The 12335-nt window shown below is 39.4% G+C and overlaps 1 protein-coding gene across 2 annotated transcripts in view; it reads right to left on the bottom strand.

The window, feature by feature from the left end:
* The window catches only part of CDK19 (cyclin dependent kinase 19), a 103440-nt gene extending 96818 nt beyond the window's left edge, over positions 1 to 6622 (bottom strand). For both annotated transcript variants that reach the window (XM_063311171.1, XM_063311163.1), the window contains exon 1: positions 5862 to 6622. In XM_063311171.1, coding sequence (XP_063167241.1) covers positions 5862 to 5889 — 28 coding nt within the window. In that variant the 5' untranslated portion in view covers positions 5890 to 6622. The remainder of the gene's footprint in view (positions 1 to 5861) is intronic.
* Positions 6623 to 12335: the final 5713 nt, after the last annotated feature.

The following is a 12335-nucleotide window of genomic DNA, read 5'->3' as shown; positions in this document are numbered from 1 at the left end:
AAAATCTCAGATATCTTCTATATACTGTACTACTAAAACTCTCATGTCTGTTTGATACTTTGTAGCCTTTAACTAGGCCAGTACATCGTAGGGCAATAATTTTTGAACCAAGGTTCCTCAAATGGGCTAACTTACAGAATGCGTCCAAAATCCGGGACCTATGACTCCCCTAGGATAGAAATTTGACAAATTTTATGAAACATTTTATGACATAAAAATTATCATAAAACATTTTATGACATAGTACAAAACGTCATAAAACATTTCCTGTGGTCAACTCCTGACATTTGACTGAGCTATACAGTTCACATTGGCTACTTTCAAGTCAGATACATCTCTGAATGTCTCTCTGAATTTTTAAGAAGTTTTCTAATACATTAGAAGCTGTGCCATTGTTGAAGGCATTGAGGAATCTGGTAAGGAAATATCTCTGATATGATGATCCAGTGGGTCATGTGTTGTCTAGTATAAATCTAATATCATGCATTGTACTTTCCTGTTCAAAGGAAGGAATCAGGATAGATCTATGTTTAATTTTATGTCCAAAATTAAATAACCTTTGGCTTTATATTCACATTACCAATCAAGTTATCTTTTGAATTTTGAAACAAAATTCAGTAAGGAACAGGAAATAAGTAACCAACTTGTTATCATTAGAGATATCTATGCTTTGCAGTATTTCAAAGATATTGCTGTAGACATACAATCAAAACAATATGTATACAAGTTAAAGAAAAAATCCCATACAAAGAAAAACCTACATATTGTCAACTGCATAAAATGGGGCAAGGCAACCTATTTCAGTTGAGGGCTACACTGAAAAAAAAAAGTTTTTAGCCACTGAGAAACATAGAAGGCAATGATAGAATGATGTTATCAGAAGGCATCAAAGCAGAAACTGTCCATCATTTCAGGAGGAGGGGTTGAGTTGATTATTCTTTTTTTTAATGAATTAGGCTGTCATGTTTCCCATTTCAATGTTCTGTTAACATTGTAACGTTACATAGGCTTATTAGAGGTATTGCACAGCTGTTTTTCTTATTTCAGAAAGAAGACAACCCCATATTATTATTTGGTGATCTGATGCCAAATTTCAGCAGTTCCACCTTGGCGTATTCTTGAGCCTACAAATAAGGAATGGAGGCAACTTGTAGCAACCAGTTGTCTACCTGGGATACATTATGCAAACTGAGCAAAAAGTAGAACATACATACATGTTCAAAATGTATTCCATTCTCTTATATATGTGGAGAACAATATGCAGGTCTCTGAGCATCCAGCTTTAACCACAAGTACATTTAAAAGCCAGAGAGATGGCTGAATAAGATTTCACCAGGCATTTCCAATATATTTTCAAATGAATCTTCACATTTATAAAAACTGCCAATTTTTTTCTTTTTCAGTACAAATTCTTCAGAAGCTGAGGTCAATCCTACTACAAAATTATGGGATCTATATTGGCCTGAATATATATCTTTACTTAAATCTTCACCCATGGAAAATACCACAGCAACAGCTATCACAAAAGGAGTGATAAAGCTCCTGACTTAACTGACTAAAAACAGCCCAACTTAACCTAAGGAACGAGTAAATTCCATTGCTATTTCCTACCAACTAAGCTATCAAAACAGGAAAGGCTAGCTTAGACATTTTTAATTTAAATTAGGTGGTGATGGTGATGATATTGAGAGACAATTTCTGACCGTATTTGCTCTGTTTATAAGAAAAATGGGAAGAAGTTCCTGATTCTGATATGAAAGGATGTTTCCTAGCATTAAATTACTTTGGGGGTGATTATCATACATATACACATTCTGTGAAGTCTATGTTTTTTTATGCTTTTATTATGGCACTCTGCACTCTATGATGTAGGGAGTGATTCCATGAAAAATATATACTGTATATAGGATAATATCCTTCCAGGTTTCTGTTTGGCCCATTATACCTTCTCTTTAAACATATATTCATCATCTGATTTGAAGACTTCTAGCATAGAAATACGTATGGTATCCCTCCCCAAATGTCAGACATGTGAATTTACCCTGTTGCCCTTCAGATCTTTGACTAATACTTTTTCAGATGTAGACATGATCAGCATCTACAAAAGACGAGGATGCCAAAGCATTTGAAGAAAGAAGAAAATGCAGACGGTAAGTATAACAAATGAGTCCTCATATATATGCAATATATAATATTTTGGTGACTCCCAAACCTGCCCAACATCATAAAAATATATTAAAAAGTCTGGCTAAGTACAGTTTTTCCTTTCTCCTTTTAATCGACAGCATTACTAAGCAAACAATAACTATCCCAACTACCATGTTGCAGTATTTCCCTCACTGTCAAAACCTCACTGAAATCTCACCTGCTTGGGGTGGGAGGGGCACCAGTTCTTCTTGGGGGTGGCTAGTACCATAGATCTCTCCCCAACGAATAAGATCTTCACCTCTTGGATTTTATATCTCTTTTCTCTTTATTTATTGGTTTGTGATATTGTTATTTATATGCTTTTAATTTCGATTTTATTGTAAACCGCCCAGAGTCCCCCCTTTGGGAGAGATGGGCAATAATAGAAATTTGAAAAATAAATAAATAAATAAATAAAATATAATTAAGTTATGATATTTCTGTTAAAATATTAGTCATATGGATAAAATATAAACTAGTGAGCTGGGAAACTATAACTTTATTTGTAATAGGTATGTTGATCCAGCAATATATTGTATGATTATGATTTTACTGCGGTTAGCCTGGAATATTTGTTTGTTTGTTTATTATTCAAATTTATACAGCTGCCCATCTCATATATATGATTCCGGGCAGCTTACAAACAATTAAAACCAATATAAGTAACAACAAAGAACAACCCAACAATTTAAAAACAAGAAAAAAACAACAACATAAAAGCCTATAAAAAAATCATAAAACTCACAGCACAGGTCATCCCATTCATGACAAAAGGTCAGAAGAGCCTTGGCAAGGCGGGTCTCCTTTCCAGTCACAGGTGGGATGGGGTGGGCAGGCAGGAGACCCCCAGGAGGGGAGTGCAAGACATGCTGCCCAATTTCATGTATGTTTACTTAGAAATAAATGCCACTATGTTCATTGACTTTTTTTCAATAAATCTGTACAAGGTTTGCAACTTTAAATTTGGGAAAGAAACCTCATATACTTTGGTCAACTGATGCCAAAGTATGTTATATATGTAAACAAGACATCAAATAATCCAGCAAGGAAGCTACTCTTTGATTTGAGCACTTTTTCAAATGACTCACATCCTACCTGAAGCTGTAAACAGCTCCAATGGCTCTGAGGCTGTTCCACCAATTTATTTATTTATTTATTCAAATTTCTATTACCGCCCATCTCCCCCCAAAAAGGGGGACTCTGGGCATTTTACAATAAAATCAGGAATTAAAACCATAAATATTTCAATGCTTAATTTCAAAATGAGCCCCCAGAGCAAATTTAACTATTTGCAACAGCTGGGACATTACACACAGTGACACAAACTAGTGACAATTAAGGACTAATTCTAATTAGTCACATACTCTCTTTTGAAAGCTTGTTTACATTCTTACTGAATGCCTAACTTACCTTTGCACAGGCTTCAGAAGCACCAGGGATCATTATTGGGTGAAGTTTTTCCTACTTTTAGTTGCCTGTAGTGGAGTGGGATCCAGGGATCCTTTCTTTCAATATTAGTATTTTTATTTGGCATGCACTTATATCTAAGCACAGTACAGGTAATCCTAGGTTAACGATCAGTCGTTCAGCAATTGTTCAAAGTTACAATAGTGCTGAACAAGGAGATTGATGGCCGGTCCTCAAAGTTGCAGCCATTGCAGCTTCCCCGTGGTCACATGATTGCGATTAAAGCAGTTGGCAACTGGCTTGCAATTATGACAGTTGCAATGTCCCGTGGTCACGTGATCACCATTTGCGACCTTCACTGCTGGTTTCCGACAAGCAAAGTCAATAGGGAAGCCGGCAAGAGGAACTTGGGTGCCTGGCTCACGATTACAATGTCACAGCAAGCCATGTCAGGTGATCACCATTTGCCGGCTTCCCACAAGCAAAGTCAATAGGGAAGTCAGCAGGAAAGGTCTCAATTCACCCCAGTAAGTTGCTCCTGCCGCTTTTTCTCCCAAGGAGCCTGCTATGGAGTACAGGTAGTCCTTACTTAACAACATTCATTTAGTGATGGTTCATACTTACAATAGTGTTGAAAAAAATTGACTTACAACCAGTCCTCACACTTATGACCGTTGCAGCTGGTCACGTGATCACGATTTGGGTGCATGGCAACCAGTTCACATTTATGACTGTTGCAGCATCCCATGGTTATGTGATCACCATTTTCGACCTTCCCGGATGGTTTCTGGCAAGCAAAATCAATGGGGAACCACATTATTTCCTTAACAATCACATGGTTTGCTTAATGCCCACGGTGACTCACTTAACAACTGCTGCAAAAAAGGTCATAAAATTGGGTCAGATTTGCTTAATGAGTGCTTCACTTAGCAACAGAAATTCCAGTCTCAATTGTGGTTGTTAAGCGAGGATTACCTGTATGAGATCCCAGGGAGTAGATATTTCACCTCTGCATTTCACCACTGCTCTGAGAGTGGGAACTGGGCCCAATTCGCCTACTTCTTCACACCACAGAGCGATACAGAACAGCAAAACACCCAATGTTTTCTTTTACCCTAGTCTTTCTTTTCAATGGTTCCACTATGCCTAATCCTTCCTGCTGCACGACCAGTGACAAAAGGATGCATGTTCACTGCAAAGAGTGAGGAGACAGCAGCAACCATCAGTCACTCCATCCTTGTTACAGAAGGTTTGGTTAAGCTGAAACCAAATAAACCACGTCTTATTTAAGGCAATGTGAACTCAACCGCAAACAGAAACAGAAGCCAAACAATTGTATAAAGGCAGTGGCCTTTCTTGCACTAAACAACTGATATCTCTTCAATCACTTTTTTTTTCTGGAAAGTACAGCAAGAAAAAAGTTGGTGGACTAAACTGAATCCATTTGACAGGGTTGCCAAAAGAGAGCAAATGAAATGATAAAATGTCCTATGACTATTGTTCTATGCTGTGTTGTTCACACGCAGCAAGCATGTCTGTTTAGGTAGTGTTGTGGAACCAATCCTCTCTGCGGCAATAATGCAGGGAGAGGAGTACCCATGACTTTTCTTGCTCTCTAGAATGGCAAAGCAGAAGAGTTCCCTGACCTTGGAAGCTTTCTGGCTAGGGAAACTCGCTTATGACCCCTGGTCTCTTATTGTCTGTTGAAGGAATAAAGGAAAGCAGAAGAGATGACTGCATGCATCATTTCACCCAACTGGCTGCTTTTCCTTCACCGCAGAAATTGCAGTGCTAAGCGCGCTTTTTCAGACAGAGATTTAATTTCAATTTGACTGCTTTAGGCATTCGATTGTCTTTTTCCCTGCACGGGATTCGGGTGGAATAGAAAAATGTCAGTTTGCAAGAGATGCTTTTGCTATCCTGGGGTCAAATTCCAGCACGATCAATCCATCTCCGCCTCGTATTCACACTTTAGGAGTTTCTTGACTCTGGCTCCGCCTACGACTGGCCCCGCCTACTGTGACCCTTGGATCCGCCCACCAAAGGCTCTCCCTGCAGTTAGCTGCCCTGCCCTCCAACCCCCCAGCCGCCCCAGCCCAACGGGTACGAGAATTAAGCCCCGCCGCTGGGACAGCACCACGGAAGGGAGCAGGGCTTGAAAGTTCAGTCGCTGCGGAAGCGCCGCCGCCGCCGCCAGCTCTTCCTAACCTCGGTTCCCCTGGGCCGCCGCCGCTCTCTTCCCGCTCCCCGCCTCGGTTTCTTCTTACCCGTCCTTGCGCCGCGCTTTGTAGACATGCCCGTAGGTGCCTCGCCCGACTTTGCAGCCCTCGTACTCGAATAGATCTTCCACCCGTTCGCGCTCGGCCGCCAGCTTGGATTTGAACTCGTAGTCCATGTCTTTCACCCATGGAAGGAGCGACTAGAGAAGGAAGAGAGGGAGGCGGACAACGGTGTGCGGCGGCGGGACCGGCAGCATTCAGACGCAGGGGCGCGAGGCCACCGTACTGGGCACCATTTCCCTGTTTTGGGTTTTTGGGGTGGGGGGAGTCCCCTCAGCCGCCACCCGCTTCAACCACGGCTTCCAAGAGTTAGAGTCGCAAGGGCTTCTGGGTCAGGTAGTAGTGATGGAAGCGCGAGTTGCCAGACGCTTGGAGGAGACTGGGAATGCCGGAACTACAAGGCCCAGTGTCGCTTGCAATAACTTAGCCTAGCAAGCGCCTGCGCATTACAGCGCTCTCCCTTGGTTATTGCTGAGTGGGTGCTGGGAAGTTGCTGACTCTTCACTTTGGGTGATCGAGTCGAGGATGGCTTAGAAACCGGGAGGCGGACTTATTCACATGACCTGCCACCAGCTGCCTTCTTCTGGAGGGAAAACTGGGCTGCAGAGATCGGTTAATGGAGAGTCTCGCGCAGGGACTTGTTTATCTCCCGAGCTGTCATTCAGGTTGAAGCCCTACCCTTCATTCCTTCGCTCGCTTCCATTGGCCAGAATTCGTCCCGCCTTTTCTTCCTCGACCAGTGAAGCGGCGCAATCGCCGAAATTAAAATACTGCTTTCTTAGTCCTTTCGTTGCAAGGGCGGAGCTTTGCGCCGAACGTTGCGGGAAAGGACTTGGCTGGAGCGGTTCGTCCCCTCCTTGCTTTAGGGCTTCGGGTTTCCCGCCCTTCCCCCGTCCTGAATACATTGATAATGGCTCTGACCGCGTGATTTCCACCGATGGCTGCTCCGGCCTTGGCATAACGCGGGGCGAAAGAATAATGGTCGTAATGAACAAGGCAACAGCAGTTGAAACATGCCATGAGATGGATGGCATTGTTCTACAGGTAATGCGTACAAAATGCCTCACCTTCCAGTGAAAATTTAGGGCACCCAATCCTTCACAGAAAGGAATTGGAGATAAAAGTCAAGCTCCTTTAGGTTTTATACCTACCTGAGTGAAAAACCTGGTAGCTTCGAAACGGACTTAGAGAAATTATGTTACAAATATCTCATTTAGTATCACCACTTCCTAATGTACCCAGAATTGTCTTGCAGTATTCAAAATACAAATATCAAGTTTAATAAATAAATCAGAAGATTCGCTTTATATGTAAGTTTCCATTTATTCCGACGGGCTTCCCGATTCTTCAATAAAAGTAGCTTGAAAGAATGAAAGGGAGGGGAGCATCAAACCCATTTCGTTTACAGATTTAAAAAAGTTCAAAATGTCAAAAAGTGCTCCCCTACAGAATAACACCTTATATTTTACACTTTATTGTAAATATCAAGGGGCTGTGGCAATGTTTTGCATATGGGAATAGGCTTCTTAATTTGTTTTATTAATTTTTTAAAATGCTTCCTTAATTTGTATTATGAACAAGTGCTGTAAGATCTATATAATTATGTATAGTCAATAATGGAAACTTGTGAGGGTGGGATTTCTTCTTTGATATCTCTGTAACTTATTTGGGAATTGAAATTCCACATGTCACACGGGAAGTAAAATCAGAAGGAGCAAACCAGCCCTAATTTTGGCTGCTGCATTTCTCGAAAGTACCAGTTTCTGTTATGCTGGTCCATAGTTTTTAACTTATTGGTTATATGAGCTTGAAATACAGGACAGATGCATTTGCAAATCTAGGTGCCTTTCCTACTGCTTTCTAATGGACTCAGTGCTCAGCAGAATACCTCACACTCTTTTCAGTTGTTTACCAAGAGCCCTGAGCCTTTGTCTCATTATCAAAGAAACATCCATTTAGAGTCAGGTATCTCTTTGTTCAGAAGAATTCAGCAAACTTTTCTTTTTTTCCTAAGTATTTCTGCTGGGTTTTCCCCCCATCTCCCACTCCCAAACTTTTAACTAGTCCTGTCACTCTTTTTTCCAGAGAGCCCTCTTTGCTTGCACGGTGCCCCACAGCCCTCCATTATCTTTGATGATCTCCTTGCCTAGGCAAACACCATGCTTCTGGACTTTGGTTTACTTTACCTGAGCCATCGTTAGAGGCCATGGCTGGATGCCTGCTTTAACTCCACTTCCACTGGTAAAGTCTTGCCATGGGCCCTGAGCAACTGAATTTGTTGCTGCTTTCAATTTAGACTGAAGGCCAGACCTATTCTTTCTGATTTTTTTTTAATATCACAAAGAGGAATAATGTATGCTAATAGCTGTGTTTGCATAATCTACTGGCCCACAATTTAACCAAATACATTTTAGTCTAGATTTATGTGAACCCAAGCTGTGTGATCAATTTATTCTTATAAAATAAAATGGATTGAGTAAATCATGGTTCAGTTAACTACGGGTAAGCCTGTCAGAAAATAAAAACCATTATATATTGCTATTCCGCTAAACTCATTTTCTGGGTGCTGTTTTATTTAGGCAAAACTGCATCATCCACATTTGTTTTTAGAAGTTTAAAAAAAAATCCTGAGAAAGAAGGGGGAGTACACACTAACTAGGAAAAGCATGCTCACAGTCACCAAGGAGTGCCAAGTAAAAGTTGCAAGTTACTGAAAATTTGGGGGTGTGGGTGATGGTAGAACCTGGAAAAGAGAGACTGGCTCATTTACTGACTAGTTAGAACCTGAAAAGGAGCCTTTCGCACTTCAACATTTTACACATTTGTTCTCTTTCAAATGTTTAGGCATGGTGCCATTGCTTATGTAAAATGAAACCATGTTGCATAAGAAGTTACAAGCAAAAATCAAGGCAATCCTATAGTTTGCAAAAGCAGAAAAGAATCTTAAGGGGAAAAAATCTACAGGAGAAGAAGAAAATATGTACTCAGAGGCCATGAAATGCAGTTGGGGTGAGGGGACACCATTAAGCTGGTTGAGAGAAGAAACAATATCATAGAAGATACAGCTCATCAGCTAGAATGTACAATATGTGAATTCAGAACTTGCCTTTGTTGCAGGCAAGTTCCACTTCGGTTTTTCCAATTGAGCCATGCTGCTCTGCTACTATCACCCTCTTCGAAATCCTAACAGGCAATTATCTGAATGCCTGAATTAAAAAGACATACCACCACCCACCACCCTCAATATTTTACAATGCTTTCTGAAAGAGACTAAGTTTATTTCTTACTCTGTATATTGGAACAGAGTACAATGATCTATACAGAATGGAATAAAATGCACTGAATATAGCATTTAATCTTCAACTACCAATATTTTATCGTTCGTGTAATAAAACACGAACTTGTTGTGCATGCTTTAGATTTCTTTCTGTCAGATAGTGACTGAAAGAGCTGAAGACTTTTTTTGCACTGCAGTCCTAAGCTGCTTGTGTCCCATGCTTAAACCAGCTAGAAATGAAGCCTGCTTAAGAAATCCCTTTCTGGAGTTCAACCTCTTCCTCTCCTTTGGTCACAAGGATAACCAGGTGTTGTGTCTGGACTGCAGTTAACACAGCCCCTGCTTCTTTTCTGTTTCCTCCTATTCTAAGAAAGCAAATGCCAATTGCTTTTGTTTCTGTGGGCATGTCTTTTGAGGACCAGTGGAAAAGTAAAAAACCACTATCATTTTATCATTCTTCCTGTCACTTGTGCTAGAAGAGGAAACTTGGCAGAGGTTTAGTAAATTTCACTCTTTAAAAAAAAACTGCTGAACCTGTTGGAGGGGGAAAAAACAGCTCCAACCAACATGGCCAATGATAAGGAAAGCTGAAAGTTGTTTCTGGCTGTCCTAAGCTACCCACCCCTGCATTAAAACTTATTTCAAAGTTGCAGTGTATACTGTTGCACTGTTAGTCTTGATTCTCAAAAGAACATTTTATGATAGTGGTAGAATTAAACATTCCAGTCTGTTTCTGAGCTACAACCCATATTGAATATGGTAACATAAAAAGGAAAAATAGTTATATATCTTACTGAGGATGAAAATATGATACGTTTTTGCATATGTTTTGTTTTAGTGCATTTTTGCACTAAAAATACGTGATTTTTAACATTGTTTTTGCAAGTTAGAATTCTCAACATTCCTGAATTATTTTTGGTTCTAATCATAACTAATTTGTTCAGAATCATACTTCATGTTAGATACCCTACTCGTACATAAAAATAACATATGGAGAAATTTGAATTACAGCTGTATAGATGTAACTGGGCTGATAGGAGTTGGAGTTCATCATCTGGAGAGCTGTATATGGCCTGTTTTCATCTCTGACAGTGATTAATGCTGTTGTGGGAAAAATTTCCACATAATGATTAACTACTACTCATTTGAAGGTTTTTCGTGTAATAGGAACACAAAAAATATGTTTTTATATGTTCTGGTTGCACCACGAATATTAACTAATTTTAAAATTATGTTAAATTTTAGTTGGGAAGCACTATTTCTGATTATGTTCAATTTCCTAAATTAATCTCATTCTATAAAACAATTTCCCCTTTTCAGTTCAAATATAAATGCTCAGAATTATAAATAATATTTAAAAAGAGCCAGTTTGGTCTAGTGGTTAAGGCAATGGGCTAGAAACTAGGAGATTGTGAGTTCTAGTCCCCCCTTAGGCATGAAAGCCGGCTGGGTGACTTTGGGCTAATCACTCTCTCTCAGCCCAACTCACCTTACAGGGTTGTTGTTGTGGGGAAAAGAGGAGGAAGGAGTATTAGGTATGTTCACTGCCTTGAGTTATTTATAAAAATAATAAAGGTGGGATAGAAAATAAATAAATAAATAACAATTAAAATATAAGAAAATGCTATGTAAAGCAATAAAAAGACTTATATAATAGGAGCTTAAAAATTGTCAATTTAAGTATCAGATAAGTAAATCTACAGAGATAATTTCATAGTTAGGATGCTAACTAAAAAAGGAATTATCTACTTATTATCTATCAATAATAATTTAATTTACAAAGATGAAGCATCTGGAATTGGACCTCTGATACAGATTTTAAACATATTCAAATGTTCACTTGCTCCTAAATCTCTTACCTAGCTCTCAGTTTTATAAAATTCAGATTTGTTACACTACTGTAGTTAAATGATTAGAGGACTAAACTTTACTAGGCAGGATTTTGCCTTATTTTACCATATTTTCACAAGTCTTTTTAGTTCTACTTTGTTCACAGATATAGTTCAAATTATAGTTTACAAATGGGTCTAAGACTTGTAGTTTCAGTAAGTACAATTCCAAGTTTAAACCTGGAAGCAGATGCTTCTGAGCACTCCCTTTTATTTAAGGGAAAATAATTACAAATGAAAGTACTTTGAATTATGTAATCTACATTTGCCAGATAATAAGGGCAGATACAGATATGAGAGGGAATACTTCTAATTAGTGTGTCCCAGTATATGCATGTAATTCCAAGGTGGTAGGATGTGGCTTAGTGACCGGTATTGTCCTTACCATTAGCAAGACATGCTACAAGTGGTTTGGGTATGATTAAAACTGGTAACCTAGTCTACATTTTCACTCTCTGGCTACAAAAACATTCTGTGAAAGCCTTAACCAATTGAAACCATGATGGATGGCAGAGGGCAATATTTATGGGCTTATCTGGTGACAGGCATGACATACAGAAGACTATCATGTAGAATAAATTGTAAATGATAAACAGTATTAATTAATGAATAAAATGAACCAAAGAAAGACATGTTCTGTGTCTGGGAACCCAAGAGAAAGAGAAAGGATGTACTAGGGCTTAATAAAGGTGGCCTAATGTTGGGTGTTAACCAGAAGAGATAAAGAATTATTTTTAAACAAGCAATGCGCAGAAGTGGAAGAAGACAATAGAATAGGAAGGACAAGAGACCTCTTCCAGAAAATTAGAAACATTGGAGATAAATTCCAGGCAAAAATGGGTATGATCAAAAACAAAGATGGCAAGGACATAACGGAAGAAGAAGAGATCAAGAAAGGGTGGCAAGAATATATGGAAGATCTGTGTAGGAAGGATAATAATATCGGGGGTAGCTTTGACGGTGTGGTCAGTGAGCTAGAGCCAGACATCCTGAAGAGTGAGGTTGATTGGGCCTTAACAAGCATTGCTAATAACAAGGCAGCAGGAGACGACAGTATCCTAGCTGAACTGTTAAAAATCTTGCGAGATGATGCTGTCAAGGTAATGCATGCCATATGCCAGCAAGTTTGGAAAACACAAGAATGGCCATCAGATTGGAAAAAATCAACTTATATCCCCATACCAAAAAAAGGGAAACACTAAAGAATGTTCAAACTATCAAACAGTGGCGCTCATTTCACATGCCAGTAAGGTAATGCTCAAGATCCTGCAAGGCAGACTTCAGCAATTCATGGAG

The sequence above is a fragment of the Candoia aspera genome, chromosome 1 (genome assembly GCF_035149785.1).
Source record: "Candoia aspera isolate rCanAsp1 chromosome 1, rCanAsp1.hap2, whole genome shotgun sequence".
Lineage (NCBI taxonomy): Eukaryota > Metazoa > Chordata > Lepidosauria > Squamata > Boidae > Candoia > Candoia aspera.
This window is presented reverse-complemented; position numbering and strand designations above follow the sequence as displayed.